General features: G+C 40.0%; 1 protein-coding gene across 19 annotated transcripts in view; it reads left to right on the forward strand.

The window, feature by feature from the left end:
• The window catches only part of KDM4C (lysine demethylase 4C), a 437,490-nt gene that overhangs the window by 291,098 nt on the left and 123,855 nt on the right, over positions 1-22,537 (forward strand). For all 19 annotated transcript variants that reach the window (XR_012159108.2, XM_073345318.2, XM_073345317.2 and 16 more), the window contains 2 exons: positions 6,990-7,203; positions 8,477-8,553. Coding sequence is in view for 18 of the 19 variants with exons in the window: in XM_073345318.2 (XP_073201419.1) it covers positions 6,990-7,203; positions 8,477-8,553 (291 nt within the window). In the remaining variant the exon portion in view is untranslated. The remainder of the gene's footprint in view (positions 1-6,989; positions 7,204-8,476; positions 8,554-22,537) is intronic.

The following is a 22,537-nucleotide window of genomic DNA, read 5'->3' on the forward strand; positions in this document are numbered from 1 at the left end:
GTAATCGAATATTTCTACATCTGCTCTAAAGGAGTTCAGTAGGTGACTTTCCACATTGTGGTGATGTAGCTCTGTAACTGGAGTAGTGATAGATATGGATCTTCTCTTGCATCCATTTCTTTTTTCTGCAAGTTCTTCACTATACGAACTCCACATTAAGATACTTCATTGGCTTGAGGGTATATGGGACTTAATGTCTCATGCTGAAAGTCGTACATTTTAGCAAAGTCCAGGAATTCCCTGTTCTTGAATTGTAGTCCATGGTCAGTTACTACTATTCTCGAATAACATGCCAAGCAAATACAGATTTAATATGCCTGACAACAGTTGCAGATGTGGTATCTTCAAGTGTGACTGCTTCTCAGAAATTGGTTATAACCAGGTGATCATGTCTTCCCAAGTTGAACACATCAATTCCAACTTTGTCCCATGGAATTGCAAGTGATTAATTTTGCTCAGTTCTTTCTGCTGGGAATTTTTGTATTTCTGATGTTGCAGACCTGGCCCATCATTTCTTCGATGTCATTATTAATCTGCGGCCAGAATACAACTTCTCTAGGTCTTCTTTTGGATTTGGTCATTCCCAGATACCCTTCATTTATTCATTCCAATACTTTTCTTATCACTGTTGGCACTATGATTTGTGTTCCCTTCAAGAGCACTCCTGCAATCACTGAAAGCTGTTTTATAATGGGACTAGGCAAGTGGGAAGTTTTGATTTTTTTTCCTGTCTTACTTATCGTTTGTATCATTGCTTGCAGCTTTCATCTTTAGCTGTTGCTGTCTCCAGTTCATCTCATATGCCTGGAGATACAGCATGTGACACTTACCGTGTTCACAGGTATATTTACTGGTTGTTCCAGGTCATCAAGCTGTGTATTGATACTTGAAGCATAAGTTCTTGATAGTATGTCTGCCATTACTAAATAGCATCCAGGTTGAAAATCCAGGGTCACCTAATACTTTTGTATTTTCGAAAGTATTCACTATATCCAAGGTGGTGCTTCTCCAAATCCCTTTTTGTGTATGGCAATCAGTGGTTTTGTTCAGCTTATGCTTTGAAGCTACAACCATAGAGAAAGCTGTGAAATCTTGTACATCCATACACCAGACCAAATGTCTTTTTTCAGTTTATGTATATATCTTCTCTGTGGCATATAAGAGTGGCAACCAATCAGTTCCATGACACTGGTCTAGTACTGCTCCCAGCCCTCCTTTCAAAGTATCTGTGCAGAGCTTGATGTCCTGCAATGAGTCAAAAAACTGCAGCACTGGAGGTTATGTCAGAACATGCTTTAAATCACTAAATTCCCTTTTATGCTCTGGCATTCATGCCCATTTGGTGACCAGGTGGAGCACAAGTCTTAGGTGAGTTGTGCAAGCTGTATAGTTAGATATGAACTTGCTGAAATAATTCAACATGCCTAGAAGTCTTTGAATTCCCTTTTTATCTTCAGGTCTCAGCATGTTCAATATTGCCTGAACCTTTGATTCATTGGGCAAGATTACCTTCGAGGTCAGTCTCTTTCCCAACTATGTTGTTTTTGTTGTTTGAAATTGACATTTGGCCGTATTGAGTTTAATGTTATTAACTCTCACAGTTTCCAGTACTCTCCTTGGTTATTCCTGATGGTCAGTGGCAGTGCTGGCCTATATTATTAGGTCATCCACAAACACTTTCATATGTGCTACACCCTCTAGGAACTGGCTCATTGTATTGTGAAATATTTTTGGAGCTGAACATGTTCCAAAAGGCAGTCTGAGGAAGCAGTATCTGCCAAAATGGTCTGTTTGAAGTCAGATCTTGGAGCTCTCAGTGTCCCAGGGAATCTGCCAAAATCCAGTGATACATTTAATTTGTTGAAGAATTTGGTTCCTACCACCTGATAGCAGTTCACTTCTTGAGAGCAAGTGGAAGTGTTCTCTTTTTATGGTTTTGTTCAGCTCCTTAGGGTCCATACGCAGCCAGAGTCCCCTCCTTTTTTTCTCTACGGTTCCTAAGGAGTGAACCCAATCTGTCAGTTCTTTCATTCTCTGAAGGATACTATTTGCTGTCATGTTTTGAGGCTCTTAAGGCTTGGGGAACTTTTTGTATAGTGTGTACCACAGGTTCTTCATCGTCTGTTTACTGTATCTTGCATGTTACTGGGAGACACCCATTTCTTGTGAATACATCTTTACATGATGCTATTAATACTTTCATATCTGAGTCTAGGTTGTTGTTCTGTCTCTCTATGTCAGGGGTAGGCAACCTATGGCACGCATGCCAAAAGCGGCATGCGAACTGATTTTCAGTGGCACTCATGCTGCCCGGGTCCTGGCCACCTGTCGGGGGGTGGGGGGAGACTCTGCATTTTAATTTAATTTTAAATGAAGCTTTTTAAACGTTTTAAAAACCTTATTTACTTTACATACAACAATAGTTTAGTTATATATTAAAGACTTCTAGAAAGAGACCTTCTAAAAATGTTAAAATGTATTCCTGGCACGTGAAACCTTAAATTAGAGTGAATAAATGAAGACTTGGCACACCACTTCTGAAAGGTTGCCGACCCTTGCTCTTACGTCATACATCCTTCTATGAGACCAAGCATCTCACACCTGTGTAGGTCCAAGACTAGTTGTTCGCTTCTGCCACAATCTCCTGTCCACAAACTCTTTTTTTTATTGTGTTCACTTTGTATTTAAGTGTCAGCATGCACTCTCCCGTCACTGAAATTGTTCCCCATTATAGTCTTTCACAGACACTTTTTACTCCTCCACAGTTGTTTTCCTTCCATATCTCTCTTTCAGTATTTGTTATTACATTTACTTGTGCCCTGGTGTCCATATTGTATGTCACATAAGTGCCATTTGTGCATGTCAAGAGGTGGCTCCTCCTCAAGTGCCCTCTTATAACAGGCTGCAGCATGATAGGAATGTCTGCCTCAGTTTCCCCTCTGAGGCAAACCAGGGACTCTATGCCAAGCTCTCTTGCCTCAGTATTACCCCTTTTGGGGGCTGGTTTTTGTTTGTTTGTTTGTTTTTACAAAACAAACTGCAAATAGTCTGCAACAAAAGTTCCAGAACACAGTCTGTTTATCACCCAGTGAAAGCAGTCATTAAAAACCCATTCCATTTTGTCCCTTGACACCCCACATACCATACAATGGAACCTTTTGCCACACCTGGACTCTTTGTCAGTCCTCTTCCATCCCTCGTTGCCAGGACAGCCTGGAGTGCAACCCTGTTCCTCCTAAGTGAGAATTCCCACAGCCTCTCTGCTGGGAGATTATCCTCGCTAGAGGAGCAGCCTCACTCCCCCTGGTCCATTTGCCTTCTCACTGTTCCTCTGGGTCCAGCTCTCTGTTGCAGAGACATCAGCGGGTCCAGCTTTCAATGATGGAGATGTCCGCAGGTAACTTCCTCCAATACTCCCCAGCCTTCAGCCTTTTCTGGTTCTTGGCTTCGGCTCTCCGGCTTAGAGTCAGCAGGCACCTCCCTCTTTTGCTCCTCCTATCTTCAGCCCTCTCCAGGCCTCTGGTGCTGGCTCTGGGAGCTCAGCCAGTAAACCCCTCTTGCTGTTATTCTTGCCTTCAGCCTTGCCCCAGAAAACATCTTCTTCCTTTGGTAGCTCTCATCTCATGCAGATTTCCTCCTTCCAGGCAACCCTGACTCATCAGATCTCTCTCACTGTGTCTCTCTGGTCCTTTATAGCTTCCAGGAGCTGCTCCGCCCTCTTAATTGGCCAAATGGGAGCACCTTTACTGGCTTAGGGGAGAGGTGGCCTGACTTCATTTACTGGAGCCAGCCACCTAGTGATAGTGCACATTTTAATTAATCAGTCTGTTGCATTTTCATATTCCTCCTTCTCTTTAAGAACAGCTCTTCCTCTTAGTTTGAAGAATTCATTTTTGTACTTAATACATGAAACCTGCACTGTCTCTGCACATTTTAGTGTAATGGTTGGATTTATTATAGTTTCCACATATTTGCCCGAAGGGTGGACATTTTACTATACTTTTGTTGATTGCCACATCACTGGCTTGTTTCCTGCTTTCCATTTTTCTGTCACTGGTCAGTTTAATTTCTGTGAACTTTCCCCTTGCTGGCTTAATTATAGTACTGAGTCACGTGCTCTGTTTCTTTCTCTAGGTTTTTTATTTGTGCTTCTGTTTGTTCTGGTGCTTGGCATATACATATTGCCCTTTCTAGTGTCAGATCTGTCTCCCTTAGTAACTGTTCACAGATTCTTTATTGTTACACCCCAGGACAATCTGGTCTTTAATGAGAGTCTTTTAATATTCCATACTCACAGGACTGACTTTTTAGTTTTAAGTCTGTGACAAACTCCTCTATTGTTTCCCCTTCATTTTGTGTTCTCATTCTAAATACATCTCTCTCATACATGACATTTTTAGAGACACAATGATTTTCAAACAAGTTAGTTATTTTTGAACATTTCCTCTCTTTCCCCACCACCATCTGTATGGAATGCATTGTATACATCTAGGGCGTTGTGCCTGGTACTGTTAATCTTTTGCTCATCCTCCAGTTTATTTGTCCCAGTGGCTTTCATATGCAGCTCAACTTGCTGCTTGAATGTTTTCCAGGCATGTTCAGCATTTCCCCTCATTCTCAGTGCTGGTGTCGGGGAGTTATGTGCAGTTGCACAGACTGTATAGCAGCCACTGGGTCTCACTGAGTTATGCTGTGCCTTCCACTCTTGGCACCATGGATTATCTCACTGCCAAGGAGACCGGTGTCACAATAAACCCTTTATTATGAACAGGAGTATATACAGCAGTGAGGTAACAAAATTCTCATTACACTGGAGCTGCAGCCCACAGCTTCTGCTTTTACAGTGTGCAAGAAGTGCGGCATCCCTACACTTCCTGGAGGACTTACTCTACGGTGCACCCTCCTGTCTATCACAGGCTGCTAACACCACACAGCCACCTCCACACACAGTGCACATTTGCTCTGTCACACCGAATGCTTGCAACTTGCAACAATATTAAAGCTGAATCTTGCCCATCAAAATATTTTAAAAATAACATCCTTGGAATGGGACACACATAAGTGCAGTACATCTCTTCATATTTAAGACAATAATTCGTACATGGTTTTAGTCCTGGCTTGGAGATCACTGCTTTGGTACCCTTTCCAAATGAAGTGAAATTATCTTTAAAGAAAGAGGCATCGGGCAGGTGCAAAGGATTTTATTGACTCCTGTGTTTGTTTTAACTATTGGGGCTTTGCATTTTCGTAAATGAATGGATCCAGTGTAAAAGTGAGACATAGAGTACCAAGTACAAATCATGCTAATCTGAGCACAATAAAAAGAAAAATAGTGTTTGCTATCATTTTAGCCATTCCCACTTCTAGCAGAGCTGCCAGCAAAAAATGGTGATGTTTACAGCTGTGTTTCATAGCAAATATAAAAACGTTCATGAGTCAGGCCATTCTTACCATTTTTGTGAATTAATTTCATTTTGAAAGAAATAAGCACAGTGGAAAATAGCAGCAGTTTACTGGTTTGATAAGCTCTAGAAAGCTGCAGATGTTTGGCTGCACAGCAGACTGACCTATAGTATAGAGAGCAGTGGTGCTCAAACTTTTTCAGTCACGCTCACCCCTTATCAGTAATGGAGACTATTCATGTCCCCCCACCCCCATTACTGCATAGCCAAGGCATTCTCAGCAGAGGAACTTGGGGCTGAAGGTGGAGGTGGGGACGGAACTGGGAATGGGGCAGGATCTGGAGCCAGACGCGGAGCTGGTCTGAGGGCGGAGAGGGGATAAGGGCAGAGCCAGGCTAGGGATGGAGCAGGGGGTAGAGTGAAGCTGCGGCTGTGGGTGGAGCTGGTCTGAGGGTGCACAGGGAGTAAGGGCAGAGCTGGGCTGAGGGCTGACTGGGGTTGAGGGAGGAGTGAGGTTGGGGGCTGAGCTGATCTGGGGGAAGAGCAGGGCTGGGAAAGTGTGGCACTGCCTCCCTGCCCCTCATGGGGGCTGGCCCCACCCCCAGTGTGTGCCCCTCCCCAAACGTTCCTCTTTGCCATCTCTAAGGTAGCACACTCCACAGTTTGGGGACCAGTGGCGTAGAGGGGCAAGGTCTGTTGAGTTAGGTATGGCAAGCCTTTCCTAATGCAGAAACCCTGCAGTTCGGTGTCTGAGAACTGTAGAGCTTCTCATGAGACGAGAACTCAACATCTCAGATGCTCCCCAGAACTATATATCCCAGACCTGAGCCATCACTCCCACCAACACTGCACAGGGTATAGAATTTCTGAAAGTCCTTGAACTAGAATAATTCCTTTGTGTGAGCACTGGTCAGAGAGGAGTAAAATAGTCCGTGTACCAAATGGGAGTCAGGGAGTAGCTGTAGCAGTGGGGTGGTAATTTGGTTTTTCCCATGCTGCTGGCCAGGCGATTCTACACTGGATCTTCCTGCTGCCAGTGAGGGAGCTCCTGCCCCAGGACGGTTAATGGCAGGACTCCCTTCTTTCCCAACTGGAGGTTGTATGTGGCAAAGGAAGGGATACTCAGACATACATTGCTACTTTATATCTGGCTGTGCAAAAAGAGGCTGCTTTGTTGAATTATCCTACCTGGTTGACAGGAAAAGAGCCTACTACACTCATATTAACAGGGCACACTAACCTACTCCTGGAGTTTGAGGTGTAGCAGCTTCATAGTTGAATATGAGCTGGATCGGGCCCAGAGGTCTCAAAATTGTAGTGATAGCGAGGATACAATAAAGTGAGCACAGCTGCAGCAGCACTAACTTTCAGACTGCCAGAGTGCTATTTTTAATTTAAGACCTACCAAAATAATCAAGTAACTATAGAAAATGGTGGTGGTGGATGCTTTGGAAACAGCTAATTTTCTTTTGAAACTGTTAAACCATTAGTGTAAGAACTGAAGGGGAAAAGTGTGTACACCCAAGTCAAAGTAACAAATAAGCTTTTTGTGTCTTTTAGTTAAATATAAATATTGTGTATTTCCAGCCAGACAACCATAATGAAGAAAATTATACTTGCTGGGAAACAAAATCAGATGAGACATTTACGGCTCGTGAAAAGACTAAACCACTTATTCCAGAGATGTGTTTTATTTATAGCGAAGAAAACACTGAAAACTATCCATCAAATGCCTTTATTGAAGAGGATGGAACAAGTCTTCTAATATCCTGTGCAAAGTGTTGTGTACAGGTTCATGCAAGTAAATAAACTAATCACTCAATTTAAAGAAGTTGTGATTTACAATTTTGCCTTCTTAGCTTTATTATGGTTTTTGAATAGGAAGCAACATATACTGAGTCTATTCAGGACAGTTTTATATGTAGTCCTCAGAATTGTTAGGGTAAAACTTTATATCAGAACATCAAATATTCCAGGAATTGTTAACTTTGTGAAAACAGCAAATAATTGGAACCCCGTAAATATTACTTAACCTCATTATGGAACAGACCAAAGCTTTATATCTACAGTTTGCAGTCTCATCTACTGAAATCAATCAAACTTAGCATAATAAAATACCTTTGCAACCATATCACCTTCTTCTGTGATCCCACTAGATTTCAAAAGTCAGGGCCATGCCAGTACTTAAATGGGAGACCTCCAAGGAATACTTTCATTATTAAATAGATGGTGCCCTCCTTCTAAGTCAGTATTGAACCAATAGCCCAGCATAAAAATAGGGAAAGGGATGATGCTAGAGGTGCCATCTTTCAGTTGAGAAGTAAAACCAAGGTCCTTGACCACTTGTGATCAATAATTGTCCCATAACACTTAATTAACTATATGGGCATTAGCCCCAGTGCCCAATCTTTCTCCAGTTATTAATGTGTGCCTACCTGCAATTCCTGTATCCATTCCTTTGTGTAAAATTCACCGTGAACTTTTGTTAGAATAACATGTTCTCTTCCTATTCTAAACTGTTGTTTAGTGTTGTGTTGCCTTGTTAAATAACTAGGGTGAAGCCCTGACCCCACTGAAGTCAATGGAAGTTTTGCTGTTAACTTCATTGGGGCCATAATTTCACCTCTGATATAGTCTTCCCCTTTTTAGAAGTGTCAGGTGGAGTGATTTCCTATTTTACTTCAGAGAGGTACTGGAACTTAATTAGTTAATGTTGGTATAGCACATTGTGATTCTCCTATGTAAGTGCCATATAGTTGAAAAGATTTAGTGTTTCTTCATTTATCTGATTTTTAATTGTTTTCATATGGAAAAATATAGTGCCTATTACTGGACTAGCAGAAACTAATAACATTGAAGGTTCTCAGAGTTGAGAACTAGATGAATTGCTACCTGTGTGTCCCATAAGTTGCTTATGCAGTAGCATTAGACTTAACCTGGGAAGGGGCTCATTATTTTGTCATTTTGGTCACAAGGCATGTGTTATTTTAGTGTTTTTATACAGCTGAATTGTGTAGAGTGATAGACACCCAGAAGGGCAGAATATATTAGTCAACCCAACTCTCTTATTATAGGTTGTTATGGTGTTCCTTCTCACGAAGTCCATGATGGATGGCTGTGTTCTCGATGCAAAAAAGGAGCTTGGACAGCTGTAAGTTGCATAGTTTATTTAGTTATCCTACTCCCCGCAGACCAACAAAAAAAAGCACTCAAGGTATTGTATCTGGAACGCAGTATACAGGGCTGGGTTCTTCTAAATACACTACTTATTGCTGGTAACGTGGGGGGGGGGGGGGCGGGGTTGGGTCTCTTTTAACAATATTATTAGATTTAAATGTAAAATTTCATTGTTTTGAGCAAGAGAGCCTTGAAAGAATTTTACATTGTCAAGAAAATTGCTAGCAAGTAGATTATATTCTTTGTAGAAAATTGTCCAAGAAAGCAACCCCCAAACTTTGACTAGACATCGGAGGGAAAAGAAGTAATGAAATATACTCTAAATATTTTAGTCCTGGAGAATGTATGCATGGGAAGCTGGGGAGAGCAGAGGAGGGAAGCTGAATAATAAATTATCAGCAAGTATGAAATTGTTCTTTCAGAGCATTTATGGATTTACACCAGTGAATGGTCATAAAATATTTCATATCTCAAACCATATATGCATATTGTATGATCAAAAAAGAAAATAATGCAGGGACTAAATGTTAGTGGAAATAGATGGATCCTGTCCTTTCAGGAAAATTGCATGTTTTCATAATCTTTTTTTTCAGGAATAATATTTGATAAAGTGTAAACAATAATAAATTTTGTTAAGAAGATAGGTTATTTTAAAATAATTAAAAATTCTACAGAATGTTAACATTTTTCCTCATGGATCAAGCAGATCTCTGACCCGATTAGTTTGCATTAACTCAAACAATGGGATTCAAAAGGTGGTTTTATAACCCATGTCTCCTATATAGGCTCATAGGATATTTTTCAATGTCTGCTCCTATTTTTCATTGTAACTGATGGAAGAAATGTAGTGTTCACTATTAAAAAGTCAGCAATCTCTATGCTGTGGTATCTAAAACACTGCAGTATTTCTCTGCATAGTTGCTGGATTTCTGATGCCCATAATGGCAACTTTGGATAAATGCTGACTTTTTAGTTACAACCACTCTACTACTAAGGAATGGCCATTTATTTTTTCATTTAGCCATTCCATGTCCAGAATTTAGCCAATCTGCCTTCCCCCAACAAACTTCTGTTACATTTTATGGCAGTTGTATTCTCTGGGAAAGCATTTAATTTCATCACCCAGTTAAGAAATGCAAAGCTATAAGTGACAAAACTGATTAATGAACACTAACCTCCTGATTTAATGTGGTACAATCATTTCATTATTAATAAATACTTACTAAGTGTGATTTATAGGAATCTAATGGATGGGATAACTGAATTGTAAAGCTATCTACTAAGCATTAACTAAACTTGATAAAGAAATATTGTCCCCTTTAGGCATTAGAAAGTTAAAGGCCAAACTTTGCAAATTGGCTGTCTACATTGAGCCTGGGAAATTTGCACATTTGCACCTATTGCACAAACAAACAAACATTCCAAGTAGGTCGCTACATACACACGATAAGCACTAATGCAGATTTTATTTTTATGTATTCAGTGAGTGTCCACAGTGTAGATGTTACCAACTGACCATGAATTCCCCAGGTTTAAATAGGGATCCATCTAATAAAGGGACATTAAGAGCATGCTTGAGGCATGGAGGCAGTGTGGTTTGGAAAAGAGAGCACTGGCCTGGGACTCAGGATACTAGTGTTCTATTCCTAGCTTTGGCCTGCTGGGTGACCTTGGACAAGTCACTGCCCTTCTCTATGCCTCAGTTTTTCTATTTGTAAAATGGGGATAATAACACTGATCTCCTTTGTAAAGTGCTTTGAGATCTACTGGTGAAGAGCAAGGTATTATTATTATTATTGTGGCGATGCCTCAACAAGATATGCATTACTATGTCATTGTTCAAATAACTCCCTGTCTTGACACCTGGTGAGAGATATTATCCCTGGATCATTTCTCTTAGAGAGGCTTTTCCCCCAATACCTCCTGCTATGGTGGTTGTGGTCAGTTGGGACCCTGCAGTTGTATGTGCTTGTGTATTAATTCAGTGCAGGGCTAGAGTTAAGGCATTTTCAGTAGCAAGGCCTACACTCTGAAATTAACTCCTGGTGCAGTTCTATCAGAGCACAAATCCTATTTTAGGGTGCGATGCAAGACACATCTCTAGGTTCAGGCTTTCCCTGGTAATACATATTGGATTCCCTAAGGCAGCTGGTCATCTCTTATCTGACTTCCATAAAGAAAACTTACAGTCATGTGCCTTAGAAAAGAGAGTAATAGGAATCAGGGGGTGAAATTTTCAGATATTTTGAAGAAGACACAAGTGTCTGGAAAATGTGACATTGCTCACTGTGGTGGGGCAGCTTCCTGTCCCAGTCAAGAAGGGTTAAAGAGCTCCTCTCAACTTAGTCAACTCCAATCCCCTACTCCCATAAGGCCTGTCAGTCCTGGAGGTCCACAGACGGGAGGATCCTTGCTCAGGGGGTATAGGGGGTGGCATTCAGGCAGTGAACAGAGCTCCCTGGTCCCAGGGAGTTGTCTGCTGGGGAAACTGTTTGAGAGCATCACCGCCTGAACCCCCTGAGTAGCAGGTGTGGTGTACGTATTGACTAAGCTGAGTGGAACAAGAGGGGAAATAATGTTTTAAAACTGACAAAAATACTGTCTGATTTATAAGGATGTTGTCCAGTGTTTGCTCAGTGCATAGTTATTAAAATGTGTGTATAGAATGGATTACTATTTCTGTAACATGTTTTCATGTTTCTCTTTTGCTGGTCAATGGAAAAACTTGTTAAATGCTTTTTATCAAACAATCAAGAATTTCAGGACTTCGTAAACTGCTTTTGTAATGGTTTTTCCAGAGTTGTGGGTGGGTGCGGGGAAAGGCAAAAGTCAATGCTAGCAAGTGACAGGGTGCCTTTAACTGAGAATCTAATTATCAGTTAAGTGAACAGGGTTAGACAGCCCTGCTGCTCTAACAAAAAGTTTGTCAATTTCCTTTCAAGAAAGGGACAGCTGTGGCATTTCTAAGTGTTGGGGTTGTAAGGCGAACATTCATGAAAATTCCCTGGGTGACTGCAATAAGGATGGAAAACCACATTGTTGTGTTCAAAATACTGAGAACCTTCAGAACATTTGCTTGAAGTCTGATATTAAAAACAACCTATACCTCTATTATATACAGCAGTGTGACTTAAGGGAAAAAGCAGCGAGAGTTTACATTTTTTGTATGTAATAAGCATGTTTAATTATCAAAACACAGTGAGGAAAAGTATAAAAGAATATGAAATCCCATATTTTGTTAGTTTCATGTTGAAGGAAGGTAAGAAGTGAAGATCCTGAAACAGCTCCAGAGTTGGAGATTATTTAAGAAATGCTCCTATTTAAAAGCACCGGAGTGTCACATAACAGGGTGATAGGTGCAATATAAGAACATAAATAGTTAGATAATATGTGGTATTGTCATTTATTTCATATGAATGGCAGGTTGAGGAGGAATCCTAGGTCTTAGTAGGAAGTTGAGGAGGTGGAGAAGCAGGGTAGGCTTGGAGAGGTGTCTGGAAGCTAAGGAAAAGAGGGTATTGGAACTGGAGATGAGGAAGCACAAAGGACTTCAGGGTTTCTGTGTTTTCAGGAGTACATGAGAATAGTGATGTTTCTAGGAGAATAGGTGGTAAACCAGGGTCCATCTAGGAGATCAGTCTTGTATTTTTCATTTGAAACTCTGTGTAAAATATGTAAGTGAACTGTTGTAGTTGTAGATGTGTGTCGATAGAAGTGTTGCAAGATTATTAGTGGTGACCACTTCATATTAATCTCAATACAGTTTGGTGACCTGTGTGAAATGAGGAGTTGGCCTCAGTGCCGTTTTTTTTCCGGATTTGTCTACTGTCTTAGTGGCACAAGTTGACATTTTGGTTGGGAGTGTCAAAGATTGAATGGACATATTAATTGCCTTCTAATTTTTAGAAGTGGTCCCTTGGTGCTCTAGAAGCACATTGATAGGATAACTTTTGGAAATATATATTAGTGCTTGTTGCGGTTCAGTGATGAGACAGAACACAGCTTTATGCAAGCAAACAGGCTGGTCAGCGGAGATGGGCTGTTCTGCCCCCCCCGCCTTCCACCTTCTCCTTTTATTATATTTCTCCCCCTAAGCATTACACACTGCTACACAAAGGAATGTATGACGTTGATTCATATGCTTAATTACCATCCTCTATCTACTACAATCCTGGTTCTCAGGCCTTGAGCCCAGGCTAAGGAAACCTCCCACAGTTGCTGTCCAAACAATCAAGTTCTCAGGGTTCATATCTAGCCCTTGTCCTTGGATAGAGCAATGTGTGCATTGCTCCTAGGAAACAGTCAGGGTGTGCCCCGCCTGCTTCCAGGTGGAATAGCTAGACATTAACCCTTCAAGTGCTACCTATTTATTTTAGCTGTTCTATGTTTACCTGGAAAATTTTCAGGGCTATAAATCTGGCATCTTTTATTAGCACTAAATTTACTTTAAACGTTTTCTCTTTAATCTAGCAGTCAGTAGCCTTTATTACCACATTTAGCTTAGTTATGCCAATACAAACAATTTATTTTATTAGTGTGAGCTGTGGGACTTGAGAGAGGATAGATGCTGAGGTGAAATCCTGGCCCTGCTGAAGTCAGTGGCAAATAGGATTGCCAATTTTGGTTGGACGTATTCCTAAAAATTACATCACATAGCATAATCTTTAATTAAAGATTAATATTTCATTCCTCTGGACTCCAGGATAGTCCTGGAGGGTTGTCAAACCTAAGTGGCAAAACTCCCATTGACTTGGTTGCGTGATTGAATGGCATTCTTAATTCAGTAAGGGGAAACATTTGTAATTTTACTTGGAGAAAATAAACTAATACTTATCAATTTCAAACACAACTTTAATAAATTACCATATTTGAAATTTTATTAATATGGAACCACATTGCAGCCATCCACATGATTCAAAGTATTGAAATTATTTTTGAATCCTATTTGTCATTTTAGGGTCATGTTTACAAAACTGTCTTTTTAATGTCTCTGAAATGATGCTAGATTATGCTCTTGGCTTTCTCCTCTAGCGATTATGACAATAACATAAAATCTCATAGTTTGCTAGTTTTATTTACTGTGGTTCCCTTTTAATTGATGCTCCTCTTAAAAGACTACAGTTAATTAAAATGCTACTGCCAGGGTTATTGCTCTACCTTTTAAAAATGTGCTACTCACAGTATTCACCACAACCTCTTCCTGAAAGCTTTGTTCTGTCTTTGGGTTCCACATATTTTACTTTCCACATATTTATTCAAGTGACACCGTCATAGGACCTAATCACATTAGCCATGCCATCAGGGGCTCGTTCACCTGCACATCTACCAATGTGATATATGCCATCATGTGCCAGCAATGCCCCTCTGCCATGTACATTGGCCAAACTGGACAGTCTCTACGCAAAAGAATAAATGGACACAAATCTGACATCAGGAATCATAACATTCAAAAACCAGAAGGAGAACACTTCAACCTCGCTGGTCACTCAGTAACAGACTTAAAGGTGGCAATTTTGCAACAGAAAAGCTTCAAAAACAGACTCCAATGAGAAACTGCTGAGCTTAAATTAATATGCAAACTAGACACCATTAACTTGGGTTTGAACAGGAGTGGCTTGGGAGTGGCTGAGTCATTACACATATTGAATCTATTTCCCCATATTAAATATCCTCACACCTTCTTGTCAACTGTCTAAATGGGCCATCTTGATTATCACTACAAAAGTTTTTTTTCTCCTGCTGATAATAGCTCATCTTAATTAATTAGCCTCTTACAGTTGGTATGGCTACTTCCACCTTTTCATGTTCTTTGTATGTATATCTATATCTTCTTACTATATGTTCCATTCTATGCATCCGATGAAGTGGGCTGTAGCCCACAAAAGCTTATGCTCAAATAAATGTGTTAGTCTCTAAGGTGCCACAAGTACTCCTGTTCTTTTTGCAGATACAGACTAACACGGCTGCTACTCTGAAATGTTCCCAGTTTATGCTATTCTGGATCCAGTTTTCTATAATAAACCGTGAATATAGGTTATTAATGTAAATACCCCATTATCTGAGGGGAGTTAGCACCGAAAGCCTGGTGGGAGAATTATATTCTGAGAAGAGGTTTGAATGCAGAGGAAGACTACATGATAAACAACAAGATGACAGGGTGTTCCATCCATAAGGGGACAGCGTGGGAGGATACAAAAAGGGTGGTCAGGTGGGATGGTTGGAAGGAGTGGAAGCAATGGCAGGGATGTTAACCCCAGTGTCCTGGCCAAGTTCCAGCATGGTGACTATTAGCTTTGAGTGGAAAAGGCATTTTTCTCTTTCTTTCTGAAACTATTGTGTACTGGTGTTGTCCTGTTAAATAGTTGTTGTTTTCTCTCCAGCATTTTATATTTAATTCACAGGAGAATTGGTCTCTGTGTGTAATTTAATTTTGTATATCTGTTTAAGTTTGTAAAACACTTTGGGATGGAAGGCACTATAGAAATGAAAGTCCAGAAAGCTGTTTTTCATTCAAGTCCCTACTAGGAATATGACAGACATTTGAAAGTATAACAGATTCTGGGTGTACTAAAAGTTACGGAGTCCAGGCTGTTTCCTTTGGTTGGAAATTCCTTCTTGTATTTATTAGCTGGGCGAACTGTCCTCTGAAATATTCAGACACACATTATTTTCTTTGGTTAGCAGCTTTTCCTTCTGTAGTAGTTTAGGATAGGTTCTGTTATTTGTATACATGATACTGTTCTTGGATAGCTTCAAAGATGAAATCTGCCTTTGATCTAGGTGATTGAAGCTGAAGTAGTCTTAAAGGGATTGTCTTACTGAAACACTGAAGTAAGCCAAATACATCTAATGATTCTAGTGTTCGCTGAGAAATTTTACAGATGTGAGAGCTCCCTATATAGGCGATCAAGAGCCCAAAGAAATGTCTGAATTAGCGTTAACATCTTAGAGACTTAAATTGTGCTTGCCCTACAGGGTGAATGCCATTGCTCATACTGAGTTCCTATAAACAAGGCGTTCCTGTCCTGTCGGTCAGGTGGAGTGTTACTGCTTTTAGGAGTTTACAGGAATACACCGTATTAAGCTGTTTCATTATGTATCTGTAGAACCCAATATTTTTAAAAAGTGACTAGTGATTTAGAATGCCTCTATTTTTTGGACCCCATTTTGAAACACTTTAAAAGCACCATTTTAAAACTCAGCGCTTTCTGAAAATCAGAGCCCTTTAAGGTACTTCAAGTTGAGCCCTGAAAATCACTAATCACTTATGAAAATTTACACTCCTACATTTCTGTAGGTTTACATAACTTTCAGTTTATGGAGCAGATCCTCAGCTGGGTTCATTGTCATGGAGGATAATTTACACTAGCAGAAGACCTGCTCCTACATGCTTATGATAATAGACTTCTGACTATTGTGCTCATCTAATTAGCCATGTCAATATTTAGGCTTATCCCTGCTTTCACTATAGTTAGTTTGCTAAAACTTTTAAATAATATGAAAATATATTTTTACTTATTGAAATGTATATATTGCAATTTAAGTATGCATTAAATTTTGAAGTATATTAATTGTTCAGTATTGGCCCCTAGCCTGCTTCTTCTGAAAACAGTGGAACTTTTGCCACATTGGTCCTCATGTATTCTCTGCAAGAGTCATGCAACAGAGATATTCTTATATATAAACAAAGTAGTAATCATAGTGCAAAACAGTAAATTGTATAATGAAAAATATAATGTAATATAAATTAGTATCCTTATTCTTTATAAAGAAATGCATAAATCAGATAATTGCAAATATTTATCTCTTTGCTGCATAATAAGGAAGGTTTTGTATAATATAGTGGAACACCTACATTGCAGCAGCAGCCATATTTTGTGTGAATAATACATAATTATGGAATGATTGCCACCCTGCTTCCGTACCTTTCTTCACCTCTTCAAGTCCATTGAAGAGCAGCATGCTGATAAGCAGGCTTATTATGGTACATATTAGTACTTTTAGTTCCACTGCTTTATGTTTAACTTTTCTCTCCAGAAAATTCTAATTTAAATGAAACGATGAAAATATTATATGCAAAAGCATTTTGTAAGTTTCCATGTAGTAAATTGTAGGATGGCTATTTAGCTTTATTACCAGTAACTATCACCCAGGGAACCTCCTCTAGCACAGCTCACAACATGTCAGCTCTTGTATCATTCAGCATTTGCATGCACCCACATGTAAGATAATGCACATTTATATTTTACTGTGCGGTTGTTATTGTTTGACTGATAATTATTTTTGAGACAGAGGAAAAGTGACATTGAATCCATCTGTGTTAGAGTACTGCTCACAAAAAATTAGCCACAAAATCATCTCAAAAAATAAAAAGACCAAATGATTAAATGATTCATCTGTGTAGTTCTTGAAAATGAAACTGTATTCGTACCTAGCTTCTTGATTGAGAACAAATGCCTCATTAATCTTAAATACCTCAGCTGGAGAACACTAGTAAAGTCAGGAAGAATAATGACCGACATTTCAGGGAACGCAGCATACCATACCCTGTGCAGGAGTGCCATCACCCCTTAGGCACTCTGCACAAACATACATACCTTTATTTTTAAAAAAAATTTGGGGAAGGAGAAAATGGGGAGGAGAAAGGAAAGAAATGTGCTCGTAGATACTTACTCTAAATGATGAAAATAGATCCAATCAATGAAAATGAAAGAAACACTTTGAAGTTATCTTCACTTGGACACACATGCTTACACCTTAGCTGCTTTAATCATGCTGAGAACAAAGAATAAAGTAACAAAATAAAGCATCTCTAGATCCTGAGTACATATTATATATTACCCCTCATGGCTTGGTGAATGAGAAGTAATATCTCACTATTCAGTTTACTGAACAGGGCCACATTTTCAAAGGTGCTGAAGTTGCATCTGCAAAATATGTATATATGTGTACAGTCATATAGGTACATGTGTATTTGTGAATGCACAGGCATGTTTCCTGGGCTCAAGCCACTGTTTTCACACTAACTTGTAGGTAGTCTTTCCCAAGGGTAATAAAGTCATTTTTTAAGACTCCTTCAAGAAACATTAAATACAGAGGGTGAAATCCTGGCCCCATTGTGAGTTTTGCTAATGATTTCAATTGGGTCAAGATTCTACTGTCTGTCGTTCTCTGCATGGGAGAAGGAAGTGCTTAAGATCATTTTAGCTAATTTAAAACACTGTATTCTGTTATCAAGTTACAGCCGGTTTTTGTAGTAGAAAACAAATTACTACATTTCATGTGATTTCTGTGATTCTTTAAGTGGCCACAGGCACTCAGTCTTTACACGGAATATACCGAAGGTGGAAGCTGCAAACTGGTCTGATTGGCTTTTGTCCTGTTAGACTTGTCCCTGCTACATTTCTAAAGCGAGGAGACTGCGTACATGTACACAATCAAACATTATCTAGCTCTCTGAAATTCTGCTGCTGACTGTAGTTTGAGAGATAGGGAGGTACAAATTCACTATCACAGAAATACTGCAGACTTTAATCTGCTTCAGAATTTGAAGTCACTTGCCACAGAAGTGACAACTGAAAGATCAGAGATTTTTTGAGCCCTGGACATGTTTCAAGGACGCTGTATGGAGTGTTAATAGTAACCATGCAATAGTTGTTTATTTAGTTGTTCAGTTATTTGTGTACAGATGTGCTTTAAGTACATTCGTTTTTGATTTCCAAATTCAGATTTAGTGAGAGTGGATTTCTGTTTGATTATATTTCCTGTTAGAAGAGCCTAATACATGGATTGAGGAGGACAATTCTTAAAGCTTTTTTGGTTTGGGCCAGGTATTAAAAACGTGACTTGCTGAGGCGTATTTGGCAAATCAGCTAAAACAAGGACATTTAAGACAGCCACTGGAGACTATTTTGTATTGGTATTTCTTTAACTGATGTCTTCTAAAGAGCCATTGGAACATTATTTAATTCTACAAAAAATAATGAATTGGGACAGTCTTCTTATAATGATGCACCGCTGTAGATGAGGTTGTGTCAGCACGTCCATAATAAGCCCTGATTTTCAAGGTTTGATAATTCAGCCATAAAAATGTGCTTCATGTTGTAACTTGGCACACAAAGTCGTAATCTCCAGCGAGGTATTTTTGTTACCAGATTTTAAAAGAATTTGGCCATTTTTAAAGGGAAATTATCAGAATTGGTGTGGCTCCAGTAGGAAAGGCTTAACCTTCCTGATACTTTCTCTGTATTTCTTTTTCAAACCAATCCATGCTGCTGTCAGAAAAATAAATAAGAATAATAAAAGGACAAATAACTTACTGTGAGAATCGCATGCAAGGATTGATACTGGCAATGTGCGTACCTTGGTTTGTGTTTACTGTTAGAATAACAGTCTGTCAGGCAGTGTTTATTAACACACACTTTAGAAGCAATAAGATTGGAAAGGATCCAAACTGTGAGACCTTCCTGACAGGATTGTTTAAATAGTAAATCAAGGTTTAGACTATCAATCTGGATACTGTCATTTTAACCGAGGAATATAGAAACTACCATAATGGATTGGACCCATGGATTGGACCAAGGTCCATCTAGTCCATTGTTTTGTCTCCAACAGGGGTCACCATGCAGTAGGCAGATGTGAGACAATCTTGCCCCCCACATTAGATACCATGCTGGTCACTAATACTTAAAGATTGGCTTAAACCAGGGGTGGGAAAACTACGGTCAGCAGGCCGGATCCGGCCCCTCAGGGCTGTGGATCCGGCCCTCAGGATTGCCAACCCTGTGTTGCTGCAGGCCCTGCTCTGCTCCGGGAAGCGGCCGGCACCACATCCCTGTGGCCCCTGGGAGAGGTGGGGCAGAGGGCTCTGTGTGCTGCTTTTGCCTGTGGGTACCTCCCCCGAAGCTCTCATTGGCTGGGACCAGGGAATCACGGTCAATGGGAGCTTCAGGGAAGGTACCCACAGGCAAGGGCAGGTGCGCTCAAGGAGCCTGCCCTGGCCCTGGTGTGCGCCGCTGCCACCCTGGAGCCGCTCCAGGTAAGCGGTGCCGGGCTGGAACCCGCACCCCGAATCCCTCCACCCCAACTCCCTGCCCTGAGCTCCCTGCCTGCACCGCAATCCTCTGCCCTAAGCCCCCTGCCACACCCTGCACCCCTCCTGCACCCCAAGCCCCTGCCCTGAGCCCCTTCCTGCACCCCGCACTCCCTCCCACACTCTGACCCCCCTGCCCTACATTCATGGCCCTGCATGCAATTTCCCCATCCACATGTGGCCTTCGGGTCAAAAAGTTTGCCCACCCCTGACTTAAATACTGAAGTATGAGGCTTACGTTCACTTCCAGAATGTTTCTTATTAATTATAAGAACTCTGGATATTTTTGTTATCCATGTGAATGTCCAATCCCTTTTAGAATCTTGCTAATTTCTTGGCCTCAACAATATCCTGCGGCAATGAGTTCCACAGTCTTATCACATTTTGTATGGAAAGCATTATCAGTTTTGAATTTGACACCTTTTAATTTAATTGAATGTCCCATTGTTTTCGTGTTATGAGACAGGGAGAACAGAACTACCCCATCTCTCTTCTCTATACCATTCCTTATTTTATATACCTTTATCATGTCTCCTCTTTAAGATAACAATCCCAATCTTTTCAATCTCTCTTACTATGAGAATTTGTTCATGCCCTTAATGTGGTTACCCTTTTCTGAACGTTCTCTAGTTCTACAATATCCTTTCTGAGACGGGTTGGCCTCAACTGCATACACTATTCCAGAGGAGGCTGCACCCTTGGTTTATGTAAAAGCATAATATTCTCTTGATTACTCTCCATCTGATTCCTTATGCATCCTAACATCTTGTTAGCATTTTTGACCACAGCTGCACATTAAGCAAAAGTCTTCGGGTTCCTTTCTTGAGTTGATGCATTTAATTTTGAACCCTGTAAAGTGTAAAAGTAGTTTAAATTTGTCCTTCCAAGGTCTCAGTATGGGGCCCTTGGACTGTATGCTTTTCAGGGCAATGAAAGTAGTTTACTTTGTTTTGTAAAGAGTTGTAGCATCATAAAAATGTTCTGTAATGTTGTCTGTTGTATTAGGTAAATGATATGTACATGAAAATATATATCATATTACACACAAAAAGCTATACTAATAGAACATTTTGAAGGTTGCAATGCCAAGCACATAAAAATTAGGAAATGCTAGAATTCAGATTGCCTGTGCAACCTTAATTCTGCCCCCCTTGTCCATGTGCATTATGACACAGTCTTTAATTATGTAATCACATACTGTTTTTGCCACAGGATCCCTATTTTTCCCCCCAGCTGCCTTCTCAGAAATGGCTGAACCACTTTGGCTGAAATTATTCCAAAAAAAAAAAAAAAAAAAAGCTGGCGGTAGACAGCCAATGTGACAAATTTTTAGCTGAAGCAGTACAATTTTTGCAGTTATAAGCAGCTGAAAACAGGGTCTTCTCATGGGCAGTGTCAGGCAACCTTAATAATAGGTGGTGGTACCAGCCCTGACAATGCACGCCTGTGTATAAACGTTAAGTTTTTCTGAAAAAATAGAAGCTATGTCTCTTTAAAGAGTTGGTGTTAAGGTAACACCACAAGTCAGAGACAGTAAACATTTGAAAGGAGGTTAATTGGGATCCCAAAAGGCTGTTTTCCAGCTGCAGTCCATTACCTTGGAGTGAAATGAAAATACACCCTAAGAGAAAGCCCCTTTAAAGAACACTTCCAGAAGAATGTTGTAAAAAAAGGGGCAGAAAACCAAACTGCTTATCCAAAGCAATGAGCACAAATCTAAATGGATTTGGGAAGTATATAATAGACATAATGTGAGACAGAAGGGGTATCTGTGTTAATACAGGGAGGGAGAGCCAGGGACACTTATTTTGAGTTCAGAGGGGATGCTTTGTAGAAGAGAACAGGGCGAGCTGGGGAAAGTGTAAGCCTTTGTTTCTGCATTGCAACTACAGAAATTGTACTGCACAGCTTAGCTTTGGCAGAGTTCAAGACTAGAGGCTTATTTATATTTGATTTTTCTCTAAACATCATAAACTTGTTTTTAACGAGACCATATGAGTCCGAGATTATTTTGAGATAATGTCACTCAGTATAGAATCAACTGTCCTCTTCTCGGTGGCAGTGGGGGAGAAAACGGTGCCTATCCTTTGGCAGTTGGCTGAGACAACATCTTAAGAAATGCTTTCCAGTCACAGGTTGCAGTAAGCAGAGGCATGGGAAAAGCCCGTTGACCATTTTTCTTTACAATGTATGCTTAGAACTGCAGAACAACTATGCATTTTTCCTAGACTGGTTTGCTGTAAAATTTAAATATGGGTTCTATATCCTATTAAAAACATAGAGTTATCTCCCGTCCCAAATGTAACTTTTTTATGAAGATGCTGATGTGACGCTAATCAAAATCTAATGTGCCACTCTTGCATTTTTACAGTTTTGTGACAAATTAATATTACTAAAAGTTTCTATAGAATATAACCATTTAGAAGACAAGCGTATGATGAGTAATAATTATAGCCAGACAAATAGTTCCCAGCAAATAATTTGTTTGATGAATTTAGCTCTTTTTTCTGCTTGCAAAATATCCTTGACAAATCACGAGTTCCTTGGATTCCTTTTTTGTTCATATGCATTCAGGGCATTTTTTAAACTTAATTGATAGTTATATAGTTTACTCTGCGTATTTGATACTTGAAATTCACCTGGGTTAGTTAATTTTGGTCACATATGTAATATTTTTTTTCTGTTCCCTGATTGACTAAGGGCAGCTCTTATGATGTGAGTTTGAAGAAGCCACTGGGGCTTTCACTGTCTCAGGGAGAGAGAGCAATTTAATCAGAAAGCAGTATGTGAAAAGGCCATAGCCTAGTTGTCAGTAAGAGTACTGTCAAATCTTTGTTTGGCTTGTTTATACACGTCTGTGCCAAGA

Source organism: Lepidochelys kempii, chromosome 5, assembly GCF_965140285.1.
Source record: "Lepidochelys kempii isolate rLepKem1 chromosome 5, rLepKem1.hap1, whole genome shotgun sequence".
Lineage (NCBI taxonomy): Eukaryota > Metazoa > Chordata > Testudines > Cheloniidae > Lepidochelys > Lepidochelys kempii.